Below are 18,190 nucleotides of genomic sequence, written 5' to 3'. Positions count from 1 at the left end.
CGCGCCTCTCCCAGAGGCCTCCGCGCGGGCTGGCACGTGGCGATTGTTGCGGGGGGGAGGGGGGGGAGAAGGTATGGAAGGGTTTCTAGGCCCCCCGTGTTGCCATGGTAACGGCAGCGCTCCCCCCCCCGGGGGGGGGCGGGAAGGGGAAACAAAAGGAGGAGGAGGAGGAGGTGGGGGAAGAAAGGGAGTCACGTGACGCGCGGGCGAACCGGAAGCGCATGCCGCGTGAGGACCGTGACGTGGCGGCGGCGGAAGTACGTGCGTCCGTCCGTGTGTGTGTGTTTTGGTCGGGGCAGAGGCGGCGGCGGAAGTCGGCGGCGGGCTGGGTGAGGCACGGCCGCGCCCCCGCCCCTCGCCCCCACCTCTCTCCCGCGCCCCGCTGAGGAGCCGCCTCCCCTCTTCCCCCTCCTCCGCCCACCCTGCCCCGGCTCACCCGCCAGCCCCGACGGACGGACGTCGCTGCGCCGCCGCCGCCCGGCTCCAGCGGCTCCCCCTACTCCCCCTCCCCCGCGCGCGGCCGCCGCGGCCCGGCCAGGTGAGGAGGCGGAGGCGGGGCGGGGGGCCGCGCTCACGGGGCGGGGGGGCCCGGCGGCGGGGGGGGGCGTCTCTTCGGGCTCCTGCCGGCGGCCGCCGCTCTGGGGGACGCCGCCGCCGCCGCCGCGGCCTGCGGAAACACTGGGCCGTGGTGCGGGCTGCCGAGGTGGGCAGCTCGGCGTGCGGGGCGGGGAGGCTGGTCTCTCCCTTCCCGTCTCAAAATGGCGCCCCCGATTTTCCCACTTCCCCTTATTCCTGTGCCTGGAAGGGAGCCGCGGGGGAGGGGAGGTGGTGGTGGTGACGGCGGCGGCGGCGGGGGTTGGAGGGGCTGGGCCCGGGACTGCGGCGAGAAGGAGAGAGCGGGGATCCTTCCCTGCCTGCGGGCTCTCCTGCAGTGAGTTACCGCTCTCTGGGTCCAGCTACAAGGGCAGGGTTGCTCCCTTCGAGTTGCTTGTGAGGTGTGGAGGGGGAGGTTGGGTGATGGGTCCCTCGCTTTCCCTTTCACTTGCGGCTGGAGGAGGGACGCTGAATAAGGTGGGAAGTAAAATACTCTGACAACACGTCGCCATCCGGGGGATCACGACGGACCTAGTACACTGGGTATGCTCTACGTAAGACTTAATTGGAACTAGACATAAGGATAGAGTGTGGTGGAGGAATAAACCTATGCCCTCTTATGTTTCAGAGGAGAGCTGAATTGTTTAAAAACTATCAAAATGTTCCAAACAATGGGTCATGAAAGGCTACTCTCTCGGCATTTTCGATTTTTTAATTTTTTTTTTCTACTTTATGCCTCTTTCAGAGCCTGGGGATGGAAAAGAGAGGCTGAGCAGCTAATTAAGTAGCTGAAACTAATCAGCTTCTTCCATGCAAACTTCATTCTGAGTAAAAAGCATGGCATTTTTGTTTTTTCCAATGTGGTAGTGACTTTTCAGAGATGCAGGCAGGCTAGATTGCATGTGTGTGTTGTTACTCTGTAATAAGAAATGTCAGGAAAAAGGTAGATGTTGGCTGAAGTGAGGTGGCTAGAGACAATGACAGTACAGTCATCATTACTTATGTTTCCTGTATGATAAATCAGTTTATCTGAAAGCAATTGGTACTGTACATCATTCATGTGATCTTATGAGATTATTATCTTTAATTGGAAGGATATGATTTTTTTGCAGTGACTGTGTTGATTCACTTGTTTAACTTACTGTCTCATTATGTTTCAATATAAACTGACTTATATGTGACAAGCGTTTTGACAGTTGTGCATATAACTGTCTTGAAAGCTGCAGTAAGATGCCACGCTAACTCTGCCAAACCTGGAAGGGAAAAAACCAAAAAAATGGTTAGCCGGAGTGCCTAATAAATAAGGCTTTTTAAAACTTTCAAGATAGTCCAGTATAAACAAATTTAAAGTAGATAATGGTTGCAACCTCAGCGTTGTATAATCTGTCTCTGTTCATGGAGTGTGAAAAAGTTTATTAGAAATTACTGCAGTAGTAAGTGTGTTCATGGTAGGAAACGCTGTCATTTGCCCTGAAATGTAAAAGTGGTGGAATGTTCGAGTTTTAAATATATCGTGAATTTTTGTTGTGGTCTTTGTTTTTGATAATGCACTCTAGTCACATTCACTGTAGGAACAGTGTTAGCTGTCTTAATCTCTTCAGTAGGCTGGCTTTTGTCACTAGTGTTATTTTGATACTTCTGTATTAGCTTTCTTGTAGTTTAAAATAGGCACTGATCTGAATGCTTACATGACTGTGAACTATGCCGTTAAATTGTGATTTTGTAGGTATTGGCTAGGACTGTTGGTATTTTGTACGCAGACTCAAACGTAGTAAAATTTGTGTGGTGACCTATTAAAATACTTATGACTCTTTCATAAATAAAACTCATTAACAAAGACTATTTAGCAGCATATGAATTTCTCTTCTAGAGTGATGAGAATACCCAACATCTGGTAAATTACTTGGTAGGATTAACTGGAGTACTTTCCTGATCATGTGCTCCAAACTTTGTTGTTCTGGCTTCTCAGCATGGAGCTGCTGTGCCTTTGGGGGTCTTCATGAGAACAGTGAAAGTTCCTACTTACTAGAGGGACCTATGTATCTGCAGTGCCCAAGACTGCAAAATGGGCCTTGCTTTTTAATACATGATGGAGTTCTCACATTAAACTCTATAAAAGTAAGAAAATCTCCCTCATTATTATCCATGTGAAGCCATCCATCTAAGAAACTTCCATAGTATTTTCCTCAGAAGATTTTTATGTAAGTAATTCCATTACATAACTTCCATACGTATCAGTTTAAGAGCTTGGTTCAAGTCCAACAGTTGTGTACTTGCTTTTGTGTAGATGAATGAAAATGCCTTACCAAGGTTTTCTTTCTTCACATGTTACAAATGCATTGAATACAAAGTCTGCTTAGCATACAAAAATGGAGGGGGGGGATGTTAGCGGGTCTTTTCCTAGAAATTTTCACCAAAGCTAAGGCTAAAAAATAGGTATGGCTGCTAAGCACTTGAAGTAAGTGTTTGGAATTGTCTTGAAAGTGATTTGCCAGAAAAGACTTGAATTTGTGGTGTGTGTGTAGGGTACTGAATGTAGTATTCCACTCTTGTGTGGTGTGGTTTTTTTTTAGTTCTCAAGGCTAGTATTTTACAGGTGACTTAAGGAACTGGAGAATGAATGTGACCTGACACTTGGAGAATGCACGGGGTCTGTAGCATTGAAATCTACTTTTAAATCCTTGTGAGGCCCTATGTTCACCACACAAATGTGAAAAGAACAGGCCAAAACCATTCTGTAATGGCTATGTCAAACTGTAGTACTGCTTCTCTTCAGATTACAAAAATCTGTTCCTTGTTTTTCATGTTTGTATGCTGCCATGTTGTGAACTTACTGAACAGTTTCAATGTCATCTGAAACTTCAAAAGGTTGTGATTTCAATATACACTTATAGGAGGTGTTAGTGACTTTTTTAATACATGAAAATGCTCTATCAGGTTTTTCAGTCTTGCATGTTTTTTTTATCCTGAGCTGTTAAAAAGTGGGCGGTATGACTGTAGTAGGTTTTATTATTAAGTTATTAGATATATTGATGTGACTATTGAATGAATGATGTTTGAAGTATGTTCCTGGGACTTGCTGGCCTTCCTCTCAGGTAGTGTGATCTCTGTCATCTTGACAGCTAGTTACTTTTGTACGTGGTATCTGAGTGTCTAGAATGATTTGGGGAGGGGGGGGATGTTGTAAGTGTGTGTTTACACTACAGCTGTAGTTTACAGCTTCTGTAGCTTGGGCATCTACAAAAATCAAATTAGGTAGCTATTTTTCTTGACAACCTGTTTCAGCTTTGGGTTCTGAAGGAGTTTTTCAAGGGATAGTAATTACTGTTTTGTAGGTGATATAAATCTGAATAACTAAAAGCTGTAAATGGCTGGTTGAAACAAATAATATCTTACGTGAGTTAAATCAGTCTTGCCTGTTTTTCTGTCATGCCTCCTTTTGCTCTCAGTATGGGAAACAGCAAGGGAAAACGTAGTCATAGCTAGTAACCAGTGTCGTGGGTTGATTTCCTTACTGTGTGTCATCTAGAAGTCGCTTGTTCCAAAGAGTACTAACTCGCACGGTCATTAGGTATAGTCCTTGAGTCTTTGTTGATGCTGCAGAGTGTAGAAAAACATGGGAGGAATTAAGATTAAAAGGTTTTAAATTATATCATGGTTATCCAAACACACCAGAATGCTATAGCAAACAGGTGTATTTAATTTTAAAACAGAAATAACTTAATTGCCTTCATTAATTTTGCAAAGGAAAATATAAACAAATGGCTAACCGTATTTTGAGCTACCTATATTTTGGCTATGCCTTGCTGCTTTCTCTCTTATAGTATAATTAGGGAGAGATTAACTGTTGTCACTGATCCATTTTTATCCAAATTGCTCCACAACTTCTGAAGCGTATTTCAGCAGCACATGTGGGGGGGAAGAGTCTTGCCTGAGAATCAGTACACCAGCTGGGCATGAGTTGGGTTATGCTGTAAGGATGAAAGGTCTGGTACTTTTAAAATAACTGGATCCATTACTGTATTCTAAAATATTCAACCAAAATTAATTTAATGAGAGAGAATTTTAGTACGTAGTTATCATGGTACTTGATAATAATGGTGGTTGGATATGCAGGGGCTTTTTTGCTTCAGAGAAACATTCTTTCACTGTAGTACACTTTCACATGTTTGTAAGAACATATGTCTAAAATTTGATATTGATTAGATCATGTGCAATTAAAAAAAAATCTGTTGATTTAAGGATATCATAATAGTCAAACAGGACACAAACTCAGGACAGACAGGGATGAATACAAGCTTGGAATATCCTGCCTGGAAGAAGCTAAATTATTTTGAGAGGTATGGGAAGATGAGCAACATGAGCAGATAGGAGTGCCTTTAAGATGTTGAAAATGTTTTTTTCTAAGACCTATATTCAAGTTCTGTTTATACTGAGAAATAATATACCAGTTTTTCAACTGTTACGTTAGAAATCTTAGCATTATTTATTCACTTTCTCATTTATTGCATAGAAATTAGTTCGTAAGGGAATATCTTAGTGGAGGATGGGATTCTGCTAGAGTGCTAGAAGCACTTTCCAGAAAAGAAGATTCTTCGGGACTTGTGTTGAGTTTACAAAAGGGAGAGTTAGGAAGGAGAATGAAGGATTAGTGTCTGAGCTAGGTGTGTAGCAAACTGGAATGCTCAAGTGCCTGATATGTGCCAAGTCGTTTGAAATGAGAAGATGGCTAAAGACTACTGCTTGGTTTAAAATGTTGTTGCTTTACCATAAGGAAGAAGGAGCAAGAAATCATTTGAAAGTAGTAAGTTTGCTTACCTTTTTGCAACGTATGTATTAAAGCCATTTTCTGCAGTAGGAGAACATGCTCTAAACTAACTTGCATTCTAGATGCTAGGAACGCTGTATCCCCACAGTGTGCACAATTCCAGTAATCAACTGGAGTAGGACAAATTTATAGACTGGGTTTTGGTTTGGTTTGGGGTTTTTTGGTAGCAGAAATACAGAAGCAGGTGTTTCTCTTGCTGAGAGCTGAGTGACCATTACTCAGGCATATTTCCGATGGGCTCACTTGGAATTTTGTTTTGGGAACTGGGAGGAAAGAGAATACAGAAAATTATTATGCCAGTCTTTCATACAGCAATGTCTACCTGCAAAAAGATTTAATCTCTACTGTTAAGTGTGTAAAAACATAAAACTTGGGCTCAGAAGTGATACCAGCAGAGTCTAAAGGCTTCCCTGTCCATATGAATAAATATTGTGATTTTTTTTTTTAAGGAATTTGGAAGAAGAGTAGGTAGACTAAGGAATACAGTATTCATACTTGTTGTTAACAAAGGTCTCTGTTGTGAATATTGATCTGCTAGCACATGTGTTAGTATTGGAAGTAGCAATTTATCATCATATGATAGTTCTCTGGTGTCTTGCCCAAAGGGATCTGGAATTCTTACTGGTCAAGAAAATCCATTTTTCTACATATGGAAGGCTTTGTGGGTTTCCTTCTTAAAGTACAATTATTAACTGGAGAATGTATTAATGATTTGTATGTCAAGATTTTCTGTATTTTATTTAAGGAAATTGCATTTGATATACATGATAGAAGTGAATTGATGAAATATACTTGCAAAGAACTTGATGCGGTGATTGAGTTTTCCCAATTTGCTCATTTTTTTAGTATCCTTTAGTGGTGCTGACTTTGGAATATTGCTTAGCAATAGCAAAATTATGGAAAAAATATTATTTCTTGTAATTTGATATTTTACCAATAATGTGAAAGTCTGAATCCATTGTGTTATACTTCAGTCTTGATATGTTAAGAAGTAAGAGACTGAAGTCTTGCAAGAAGAAACATAATTGGGTTTTGATGTCCAAATTTGAAGCTTTAATAGGAAGAGTAGGTACTGAAGAAGATAACTGGTTCATTTGTCATAGATTTTGTCTATAGCTGACATCTTAACAGTGGTGGTAGCTATACTCTGGACTATTGACTTTAGTAAATATTAGGACAAGTTACATGTAATCCATGTTGCATTAGTGAATAAGATTTTTCTTACTTGTTTTGTAAATCTAATACCACCCACTGTCTTTCACAAACAGGTTGTTACTGGCAGAAGCACCATTGAGATCTGAATCCTGGAACTTGCTTTCAAGAGCTTGAAAAAAAGGACTTCTTTCTAATTTGGGCATGGCTAATCGAGGAGCAACAAGACCCAATGGGCCAAATGCTGGAAATAAAATTTGCCAGTTCAAACTAGTACTTCTAGGAGAGTCTGCAGTTGGCAAATCAAGTTTGGTGCTTCGTTTTGTAAAAGGACAGTTTCATGAGTTTCAAGAAAGTACGATTGGAGGTGAGAAAATTATCCTGTTAATTTGTTTCACGTTGAGTTTATGTTGTCCTTGCCCTTGACAACCTTGAATGTAATGGCACTTCTAGAATGGATTATTGACAGCAAGGATCAAATCTGAGCCCTATGTCTCTAATTGAGAACTATAACTTTCTAAGCTAGAAGTTGTAGTTGGCACAAGGCTGTAGCAAACATCCATGTCAAGTGGAGAAAGCAAATGTGTGCTTGAACTGCTTAGTTTTGAAAACTGGACTTGATGTTACATTTTGTTTGTGGGTGGATGTGTGGCTATTTTAATTGTGCTGTGTGCTTAATGCACAAAATAACTGCTTAATAAGAATTAAGAACTTAGTTTCTATGAAAACAAAGTGCTGCATTATCAGAAAAGGTTGTGTTGTCATTTATGCGTCCTGGCTTTGCTTTTGATTTGGGAGAACTTGCTACATTTCTGGATATACCTTTCTTTGTTAGTAATCACAGAATTTAATGTGCTGGTTTTACATTTTGTGACTTCAAACAGAACAGGTGCTGGCTACTAGAATTAAAAAAAATAAATCTGTTTAACTGTGAACAGATTTTTATCCCACCCCCAACCCCCCGACAGATTTCTTCTGTTATATTGTATGTTGAAGTTGCTTGTTCTTTGAGCTGTATTCATCCTTGGATAAATTTAGACTTATCCTAAAACTACCCAACAGCATACAAACTTAAACAAATATATGGATTGATAAATATTCTCCAGTAGTCCCTGTTGCTGCTTGCATGAATCAGTCTGTTTCATTGTAGTATTTATGTGAAGCTCTTTCTGTGGTCTGTGTGTGTCTTTACACATGAACAGTTGTTGAAATGTAAACAATCTACAAAGCTTACAAAAATCAATACAAGCTGAATTTCATTGCATCATTTTTTTTACCCTATTTCTAGCTGTTACATGTATTTATTTTGTGTATCTGTCAGCATAAATGGAGAACCACTTTTTTTCCTCCTTTAGCAGCCTTACTAATGCTTGCTTTTGCCTTTGTGTGTTTCATAATGGCTTTAGGATAAGTGTTAGTGTGAAAGGTTTCCTTATTATCTCATACAGCTATGTGGTAATACGATCTATAGTGAATTAACTTCCCAATATCAACGTGGTTTTTAGTTAAAAAAACACTGTTAAAATGAAGTGAAATTCATTGTTCAATTTCAGTGATCTCCAATTCATTTAACCTCCTTTTTGTGTTTTCTTGTTTTAGTGTCTGGGTAGAACTAGGGATAACCCACACCCTGTTACACTGTTTAAAATCTATACAAAGGTTAAACAAGAGCTTAAGTTCAAGTTCTGATATGTAGAGTTTAATGTAATCTCTGTACTAACTTGCATCTCTTCTCTATAAAATAGAAACAAGGAAATGCCGTATAATACAACTGGGAGATATGAAACATAGCAATGCTGCAATTCAGAAAAAGTTTTCTATCGAGAAAGCTGTCTAACTCTGTAGCTTGTAGTTGTCTAAAGCATAATTTTCTTTGTATACAGAAGGACCTTTTAACAAAGAGGGGCTTATGTGCATTGTGAATCTGAATAAAAACATCTGAAAGACAGTGCAGTTAAAGGCAGACATGTTGGATGGTGGTGGTGTGTTTGATAACTAGACTTTGCCACTTCAGACTAGTGTAGCAATGCCTGTTATTTGCTTAAGACAAAAGTATGGCTGTTAAGGATGATAGGCTTTCAGATAATTAACACAGCTGATTAATTGCCAATTACTATGGCCTTGCAAGATAGAAGAAAGTTACCTTGTTTGCAGAAGCAAAATGCTACAGGCATTTTGTGGTGGTTAAAATGTTCCTTTCAACAAAAACAAGAGGATGTCATAGAATAAAACCCTTGTTTTAATTCTCTTCCTGAGTACATCCCTTCATTTATGGAGTGTAGGTACATTCTTCTGTTGAAGAGAATAATGTTAAACAAGTGGAATTTGAAGTTCTTACAGACATCTTGTCTCTGCCTTGGAGAAATAGAATGTTGAGCTGGTTCTGAGGAGGAAGCCCTTAGTCTGATGCAGGATGTATGTTTTGGGTTTTTTTTATTTTGGTTCTGGGCTGCTTAGGGAGCTACCAAGAGGAGCCTGTTTTACCAGTGCTTGGATATTTAGCATTTAGAGAGCTTTATGGTGCTTTAACATTGGAACATCAAAGCCTTTACCTTCTCCAACCTGCCTGCTCATCTGTGATGGATGCTAATACCCCTGAAACAGGAACACTTGACCACTTAACTAGTCAGCTTCTGTATGGTAGTTACGGTGTCCTTTATAAAGCAAGATTGACTTGCTTTTGGTTTACTGTAATGAGTTGAAAGTTGCAGCAGTTTGGGAATGATTCATAAGCTATGATGTCTTGGGAGTATGTGGGACAGGGTAACATCCCAGCTATGCAAGCGTTATGGGTCAGTGCCTCTTCAGACATTTGATTTAAATCGGCCACAGTCTGTCAGTATGCTTAGTAATGAGAGACCCCAGTTCAGCCAGCTAGGGGGCTTCCCTTAGTGTTTCATCAAGCAGAAGGTCTTAAAATATTTTTGTTGTTGTTTGTTTGTGGAAGGAGCAAGGACAAGCCAGTCCACAGTATTTCACTGTATGGCTGGAAAAACAACTCCAAGCATTTATGCTGGATTGCTCAAACTTTCATCTAAATTCTTGGAATTATTGCATTTTCTGTTGTGTATGTACTATAACTGGGCAAACAAAGCAGGTAATCAAGACAGCCTGTCAGACCACTGTAATAGCCGTGTGCTTATTTTTAAACTTCTAAAGCTAAGGTAGAAAAGATGGCTGAGTAAAAACTCAGAGGGTTAAGGGAACCCAGTACAAGGAAATCTTGCTTTTCAGTGTTTATTTTTCCCCAAGAAATTCTTGAGATTCTAGCTTAGTTTTGTAATATGGGTTTCTATATTGTGTGGGTACTTACCTCCCTATTTCTAATATGTACCTTAATCTGAATGGAAAATCTTTACGAGGAGTAACTGTTTGAAGTCTTGGAATAAGTGACTTACTGTTTTCTGTAATTAGAAGACCATGGTTTATGGTAATGCGTTCAGCTGTAGTGGCAATGGATGCAAGTTTCCCTGAAACTGCAGGCTGTCAAAATTATGCTGAAATCAATTCTTGAGATCACTTGCAAAGTCAAAAATATGGCTGCTTTAAGAACAAGAACTTTTGAGAAGTGATTGTTTCTTCCATACCCATTAGCTAATGTAGAGTTGTCAGGAGCTGAAAATCAAGGCTTTAAAATACTATTCAAGTAATGTAAATGTGTAAAACTGTAAATATCTCAACTGTTGGATTATAGCATGATGGGATGCTGTTACTGGTACTCTGTATAGTCTGTTGAAGCAGGAAGAAGTGCTTCTACAAGACTTAAGAGAAGGCTTGTGGTTACTCAGATTCACTACTAAAAAAGAAGGTGGGGGGGTTTCTTTCCAATTATTGCTTTGTTATGTCCTTAACTTGAGGAAAGACTGGTTGTTTAAATAACTGTTCTCTGTTGATCAGAGTTATGGTCTATCAGCTAATGCTTGCTTCAAACCTGCTATATTTTAATAATAGGCTTGAATTGTTTATGGAAATATTTGCATCTCGGTGAACATAATTTTATAAGAATATAGAGATACAAGCAGACTTCTGGTTTCAGCACCTCTATCTTTTTTGTAGCTGCTTTTCTAACCCAGACTGTATGTCTTGACGATACAACGGTAAAATTTGAAATCTGGGATACTGCTGGGCAAGAGCGGTACCACAGTTTAGCACCCATGTACTACAGAGGCGCGCAAGCAGCTATAGTGGTATACGACATCACAAATGAGGTAAGTACTATATTAGGGAGGTACAAGGGGGATTTGGAAGTTAGCAGTCTTGCATCAATCTTTCCTTAATTTTTCTCACTGATTTGTGTGAATGAATTCATTGTTCCGTAGAATCAGAGAATGGTTTGCGTTGGAAGGGGCCTTTAAAGGTCATCTAGTCCAACCCCCCTGGCATGGGTAGTGACATCTTTCACTGGATCAGGTTGCTTATTTCATGTTGGACTATGTAATGTTAAATTGTGTCTGTAAACTTTTCTTGACAAAAGACCATTTCTAGTTTTTTTTTTTTATTGTATTAAAGAGAGAAAGAAAGCAAATTCTGTTGTGGAAGTGTTTCAAACCCACCTTTAAATCAGTTCATCAGAATTGAGGTGTTACTGTCACCACATTCGTGGTGGCACTTTATTTCTGATTGTGAAAGACATTATTTTTAATATTGTATTATTGCAAGTTACAGGTAGGGATTGGAAAGGCAGCACAAGCCATTGAGACCAAACCCTAAGGTTATGTGATTTCTTCTTATTTGAACTTAGATCAGATAAGCTTCACTTGGTTTTGGTAAAATGAGACTTAAAAACCGAAACCCTCAAAAAAAACAGAAGCCCTGTACCATAATGAACAGTGCTTAGTAATTAGAAAGTGTTTCGAGACCCTTTCAATATAGCTGTTCATAAACTTGATTCTTCTAGAAGAGAAATTTAAATTCCTGTTTTCTCTTTCAATCACTTCTCTTTCCTTACTCTGTCAACACAAAGATCTTCCTATCTTTACTTACTTTTTCAGCATTATCCCAACTAAGCACATTTGAGAACTAAGGTAGGAATGTTTCATTTTAAAAAGCTCAGTTGGTAGGTTGGAGTGTGCCTTTGGACAAAGGTAGCAGCCTTGCATTGGTCTTTTGCTTGAAGTATAGATAACAGAGATTGGGATAATAGGTGAGTACAAAAGGATGACAAAACTCAGTTGCATCATTTTGCAATCATTAACAGGAATCCTTTGCCAGAGCGAAAAATTGGGTCAAAGAACTTCAGCGACAAGCAAGTCCTAACATTGTAATAGCTTTAGCAGGAAACAAAGCTGATCTAGCTAACAAAAGAGCTGTGGATTTCCAGGTATGTACATAATTTCTGTATATTTCTTGAAATAGAAAGTAAATAAACATAGGAGGAGCTTATATGCATAGCCTAGCTAGTTGTTACAGAGGTCATGCTGTTAAATATAAACATCAGCTGAGACTAATTAAATTATACATGCTACTGAAAAAATCTGTTTCTGTACAAGTGATATGTAGCAATAGACTTTTTTGATTAATTAAGTTTGACTTTGAGGAATAACTAATTTATTAGCATATTTTTTAAGGCTAATTGCAGTTCTGTTCTTTGGTGTGGCCTCTTGTCTTCTACCCAAAATTACCAGCAACTAGAGTTTCAATGGGTGAGGTAGTAGTAGCTCTCAGTGCAAACCATTCTCTCTGACTTGTCAGCAGGAGAATTTTGATTATCATATGATACAAAGCTGATTGATGTACTTAACTTGCTTAGGCCATACTGTTGAAGCAGTGTGCAAGTTTTAATTGTGGTTTTCATGGCATTCTTTTTAGTTTAGTGGATATATCTGTGCTCTCACTGATATATTTTATCTTCTAGAATGTTTAACCGAGTCATCAGAAAATAGCTGCCAAAGCATGTAAAACTTACTGCAGGTGGTTCTGGTCCATTCATGATTGATTGAATTTGAATTAAGATCATATTTATTAGTCATTAATTCTCTTAATGGTTTTAATTGGTATTTGGTGTCACTGTGTGAGATACTGCTGTGTATAGTAATGAATCCTTTTATAACTGTAGGAGTCGGACTATGAAGGTTAGCAGTGTGTTTTAGGTATTTTTCTGCCAGAATTCAACAATGCAGTTTTCTAATTTTATACTTACGTGTCAATGGTAACATAAAGCTGTGTAACAGAAGACCTTTGTGCTTTGTAAAAAATCGTGGTATTTCACAAAAATTTCATACATGTGTGCAATCAAAAACTTAATCAAATTTAATTACCAAAGTAGAACTACCATTACTATTTTTTGTACAATTACAATCTTAATATTTTTCAAATGTTCATTCTTTTGTTAATGTGGATTTATGGGCTCCTCACAGGCTTGACAATCCTTTCTCGTGGCAAAGCACATTTTAGATGTCTAGGTATTTGTTCATGTGTTATTTCAGATATAGTTACATAGATACTAGTAGATGTCACTTAAATGAATATAGAATGCTGTAGATTATTTTTTTCATCATAGGTATTCTGTAGTTTGGCTTTTTGTAGATTTCCTATTGAATGCAATGGCAGTTACACAAGCATAAGCTGGGGATTGTCAGCTGAATTGGCTAACAGGAAGTGGCAAAAATAGGAAACTTCTTACAAACAGTGTATTCAGATCAAAATTCAGCCTGAAAAAGGAGATAATGTGGCAAGATACTTAATACTGTATTTGTTTTATAATTTTGAGTTTCTGTGAGGATAATGAAACTGTTCTGATACATCTGCCTCAATGAAAGATTCAAGATAGTTCACAAATTGCCTTCTTTCCAGGGTAATAATAGACTTTCTGACATTTGATGGCACTTTCTGGAGCTTATTCGTTCTTGCTATCACAGCTAGTGTTCTGGATCAGGGTTGACTTTTTAATAAATACTTTTATTTATTATTTAGTTTTGTCTGAGATTTTTCCATCTGGATATTTTTAAGATGAGTAGGGATTTTTAAGATTGCAGTTCTAAATGTTTAACTGCATGATGGAATTGTGACTTCTTCATAGCTGATGAATAACACATTGTCACATGGCTGGCTAAACAAACTTTCTTTCTTTCAAAATGGTATAGAAATTGTTCCTTAGTCGCAATAAAAGTACAATGTGTAATGATTGTGTGATTATTTTTTTTTTAATCAAGTAATGCATTCTTATGTTAACTTTCAGGAAGCACAGGCTTATGCAGATGACAACAGCTTATTGTTCATGGAGACGTCTGCCAAAACATCTATGAATGTAAATGAAATATTCATGGCAATTGGTGAGTTTATGAACAAACTGAGAATTTAAGGGAATTGTTTTCATGAGATAGATATCTATCACAATCTTCCAAACCCAAGATCTTTTCGTTTTCACCTGAATTATTTCTGGCAGTGACATTTCCTTAGGCCCTTTCAGATCCTTTTTGATGTTCAGAAGTCAGATAAACTTACTTGAAGCACAGTTGCACAGGCCTTCTGTCAAGCACCAAAACACTTGAGTTAACTTGGAATAGCTAAGCTAGGTCACTTTTGAAGTCTGTCAGCAAGCTCCGTGTACCTGTTTTGATTCCATGATGAAAACTTGCACTGCTTTAAGTTCAAGCAAAATTAAGCTTTAGTTGTTATATACAAAAACCCCACCTTTCCCATGGTATAGGTAACTATGAAAAGCTTTACACAGCTTTTCTTAATTGTAAGATGTACTTGACATTTTTTAATCAAATAAGTGTAAGAATGTAAGTGAAAGTGTATACATGTGTGCCTTTTGATGGTATGTTGTTTGCAGCAGATTCCACACTGCCTTGGACAGGTGCAGAACCTGGAATAACGTACCTCTTATGAGACAGCTGTAATTGAAGCTGGAAACATTTCAAAATGGGAGAATGATAATAAGCTTGCTTAAAAAAAAAGTCAAGTATTCATTTTAGTCTAAGCAAAATATTTGCTAAATACACTTTTGTGTTAAAATTTTGCTTGAATTCCAAATGCAGCTATCTGAAATCCAAAAGTTGTGCCTAAGATGACAATGTGCACTTAAATGCAATGTCCAAGTATAAATAAAGGACACTTCATGTGACAAGTAAATTTACTAATACATTATTAGGCCTAACATAATCTTAGGGATTTCTGTAAAGATGCTAACATGTAATAGTAAGTATAAATTACTAAGAAATTTTGTGAATTCCATTGATAGACACAAAATTGTATTTCATTGTTAATAAAATTTTGAAAGTGAAGGAAAAAGAAAGCATGCGTTTTTAGGCTGGTCACCAACCTATTTAGTAATAACCTTAATCACAGTAGTGGCTCTGCTACTGGGGTATAGTAATGTATACTGTCAAGTAACCTTATTAAATCTGTTTCATGTTTTGCACTACAGTGACCTCTCAATCCCACTTCTTTTTGTGAAAAAAGCATTGCTATCAAAATTAAATGTTTAAAGAGCTCTGATCTTCTGCTTTCCAGATCAGTAAAGCAGGAAGTAATTTGTGGGGTGGTTCAAACTTTGAGCAGATGCAAGTTAAATTATCACTATAGCAACACTTTACAACAAGTACTTGCTTCATATTAACTATAAATACTTGGGGAGGAGGGGTACAACACATAACTGTATGAGTAGAAAGTATATTTTTCTCATAAATGCTCTAGATAGGCCTGCATTTAATGGTACAGAAATGCTCAATTACACTGTTCTGGTGAAATTTTAAAATTAATTTGTTTAAAGATGCAGTTTGCATGTTGTTTAAAAAAAGAAAGAAAATTAATCCCCAAAATCTGATAATTTGGGGGGTAATTTGTTATATCAACAATAGTTCTTATCTCTCCATATTTTAATGAAGTATACAAAGTAAACTTGAGAAAACAATGCCCAGTCAGTACCTAGGTATTTTGTCTGCAAGACTGGTTGTCCATGTGAGTATTCTTTCACATTGATGAGTGAAATTCAGCTTTGTCAGTGCATCAGAACAAGATCTGTGCAGCAGTGGACCCTGAAAGGAAATCTCGATGAGGCTATAAGTATTGCATGGAACTTGGAATGGCCTTTTGCACAACACGGATGCAGTTTTTAGGACCATGTGTAAATATGGTCATCAAAAATGGGAGAAAAAGAAAAATGAGAACGTGGACAGAATTGATGGCTGCAAACTACAGCCGCTTGTAAATTGACTGCTTCAGAGCTCTTTCAGAGCTTCCATTTACAAAAATCATATTAATTTACAGTTCTAGAATGTATCTAGAATCCAAAACAACAGTGCTCTGACAGCATTTTTCAACTGGTGCTTTGTCCCTTTGTACTGTCTCAGCAGCTTAATACCATGTCAACTCTTGGGTTCTATCACAGGATCGTAGAACAGCCCAAGGTGGAAAGGACCTCAATAGATGGTCTGGTCTAACCTTTTGTGGGAAAGGGAGCCTAGACAAGATTACCTAGCACCCTGAGATTATCTAGCATCATAACACATCTTGTTGATGTGTACTCTGCTGGGTTTCTGGCTGTTATACTTGCATTTCATTACTTTTAGGAAAAAAGCTGGTCAAAGTAATTACTTTGGAGTTGAAGCATGCAGCCAAACTGTAGAATAGGGATGGTTGTTGGGCCCTGGTAACATGGGCAAGATGGCCCCATGGAAGTCCTTTTACATAGAACTTGGCATTCTCTCCATCAGAATATTGCTAAGATGAGCTACTGCTCAGAAGGGTAACATTTGTTACCCTTATCTTTCAGGTCAGGACTGAGGAGCTACCCTGGAGCTACAAGGACAACAAAGAAATTATCACTGTCAATTGACTCATAAGAGCTGGAGAGAAGAGAGAACTTCCAAAAAGAGGAGACTTGATCTAGTGCTGAGGGCTACTTTATATGTTGTACGCAAAAACTTACTCTGGCTAGATAGCTGGGCAGTAGTTTGACCCATTTCTTTCTGTGTTTTGTGCCTTTTCAGTCTTTCTGTATCTTTTAGCACTAGCATCCTGATCTTAAAGCCTGTTCTGTGTAGATGGATTCCCACAAGAGCCATCATTTACTGGTATGGCATAGCATACCAGTGCAGATAAATTTTACTGCTCAAGTTGCTAATACATTTCACTCTTGAAAATCATAGATAAGGTAGTTAATCATTAAGAAGTTAAGTGTCTTAACTTCTTTTATTACCAATGCACTGAATCAAATCAGATTTTATAGTGATTATATTGATATGCTTATAGAGTAATACAGTGTTGACTGTTTGTGTACTCAGGTGATTTAATCTTAGTACAATCTCAGTTTTAACTCTTATTTCTTGTTGATTTTATAGCAAAAAAATTGCCCAAGAATGAACCACAGAATGCAGGAGCAAACTCTGCCAGAGGAAGAGGAGTAGACCTTACTGAACCCACGCAACCACCCAAGAGTCAATGTTGTAGTAACTAAAACATCAATTGCTTTAAACTGTTCTGAATATTCTTCTGCTTCCTAACTGTTAATAACCATGGAATTGGAGTGCTTAACCTGGCCCAGTACAGCTTCCAAACAGCGAAGAGACTTACAATAGTCAAGTTCATGATACAGATTTTTCTTTTGACCTAAAATTTTAACATGCATGTATCCACCACTGGCTATAATGTTTCAGCAGTAGAGGAGAGATGGAATCGGAATAAACTTCCTTCAGTTGAAAGGTTTTAAAAATCACTTACCATTAGGGCTGTAGAAGAACTACTTTCCGTGGACCTAATTGGCCAGTTCCTGTAGCCTCAATACTGATTACTGTTATAATAAATAGAGTTGGGACTTTTCATAATTCTCAATTGTGCTTTAAAACCTTTTTAGAAACAGGGTCTAAAAATTACTTAAACTTATTCACAGTATTGATGCAACCAGTTGTTTCTGCAGGTATCTACTGTTTAGTTATACATTCCATAGTTAATAATTTAATTACAAATAATACTTGCATTAACAATTTTAAGACCCCTATGCTTCCAGGAAAGTGGAGTTTTAGTTGGTACACTGTATGTAAACTATATCAACCCAGTCAGTTATCTAAAGGAATTAGTGATAAATCAAATTTAACTTCATTTCTAATCTGTTCAGAGGGTACAGACCAGTAAATTCAACTTTACAACTTAGGATCTTTTTTTTTTCCTCTACAAACTGTAAGAGCTCTTCAAGTAAAACCACAACAAACTTGGTGACTGTGACTTCTTTCTTGTTTTTGATCATTGCTCACCATTACAGTTTATGTTTTTCCCCTAAGGAAAAAAATAGTGCACTAACAATTATGTACATCCAACTTGATTTTAAATTTGGATATTAATGTACTGTAAATAGGTACTCTGCATTGTAGTCTACATTTGTTTAATACTTTCTGTAATATTTAAGAGTTGCTTAAAGGTATACAGAATGTACAGTTACTTAAAGCTAACTTTTTTCCTGTCTAATCAAAGGGGGTTCTAAGTTCTTCCTTTATGGCTAGAACAGTAATAAATGATGCTCCTGTATCTGTAACATAAGTACTGCTGTCTGTCAGTAATGAACTTTGCAACTTTGTTTTCCAAAGTACATTTTATTTTGATCTGTCCAGTATATTGCACTAATTCTTTTAGTTATTTTCATTATATGAAATCTACCAAGTGTGTCAGAAGAGATGA

At 38.1% G+C, this 18,190-nt stretch overlaps 1 protein-coding gene across 1 annotated transcript; it reads left to right on the top strand.

The window, feature by feature from the left end:
• Nucleotides 1–273: 273 nt before the first annotated feature.
• On the top strand, nt 274–18,052 carry RAB5A (RAB5A, member RAS oncogene family). The gene is made up of 6 exons (XM_069771969.1): nt 274–538; nt 6,691–6,941; nt 10,631–10,782; nt 11,772–11,894; nt 13,752–13,845; nt 16,861–18,052. Exons 2-6 carry the CDS (start codon nt 6,779–6,781, stop codon nt 16,974–16,976), a joined length of 648 nt encoding a protein of 215 aa, XP_069628070.1. The 5' UTR covers nt 274–538; nt 6,691–6,778; the 3' UTR covers nt 16,977–18,052.
• The last annotated feature ends 138 nt before the right edge of the window (nt 18,053–18,190 follow it).

This window comes from Haliaeetus albicilla, chromosome 2 (genome assembly GCF_947461875.1).
Source record: "Haliaeetus albicilla chromosome 2, bHalAlb1.1, whole genome shotgun sequence".
NCBI lineage: Eukaryota > Metazoa > Chordata > Aves > Accipitriformes > Accipitridae > Haliaeetus > Haliaeetus albicilla.
The sequence above is the reverse complement of the archived record's forward strand: the minus strand, read 5'-3'. Positions and strand labels throughout refer to the sequence as shown.

Coding starts and splice junctions, on each gene's coding strand:
- RAB5A (XM_069771969.1), top strand. CDS start 6,779: ATGGCTAATCGAGGAGCAACAAGACCCAATGGGCCAAATGCTGGAAAT. Junction 10,783..11,771: donor TATACGACATCACAAATGAG/GTAAGTACTATA, acceptor AATCATTAACAG/GAATCCTTTGCCAGAGCGAA. Junction 13,846..16,860: donor TGAAATATTCATGGCAATTG/GTGAGTTTATGA, acceptor TTGATTTTATAG/CAAAAAAATTGCCCAAGAAT.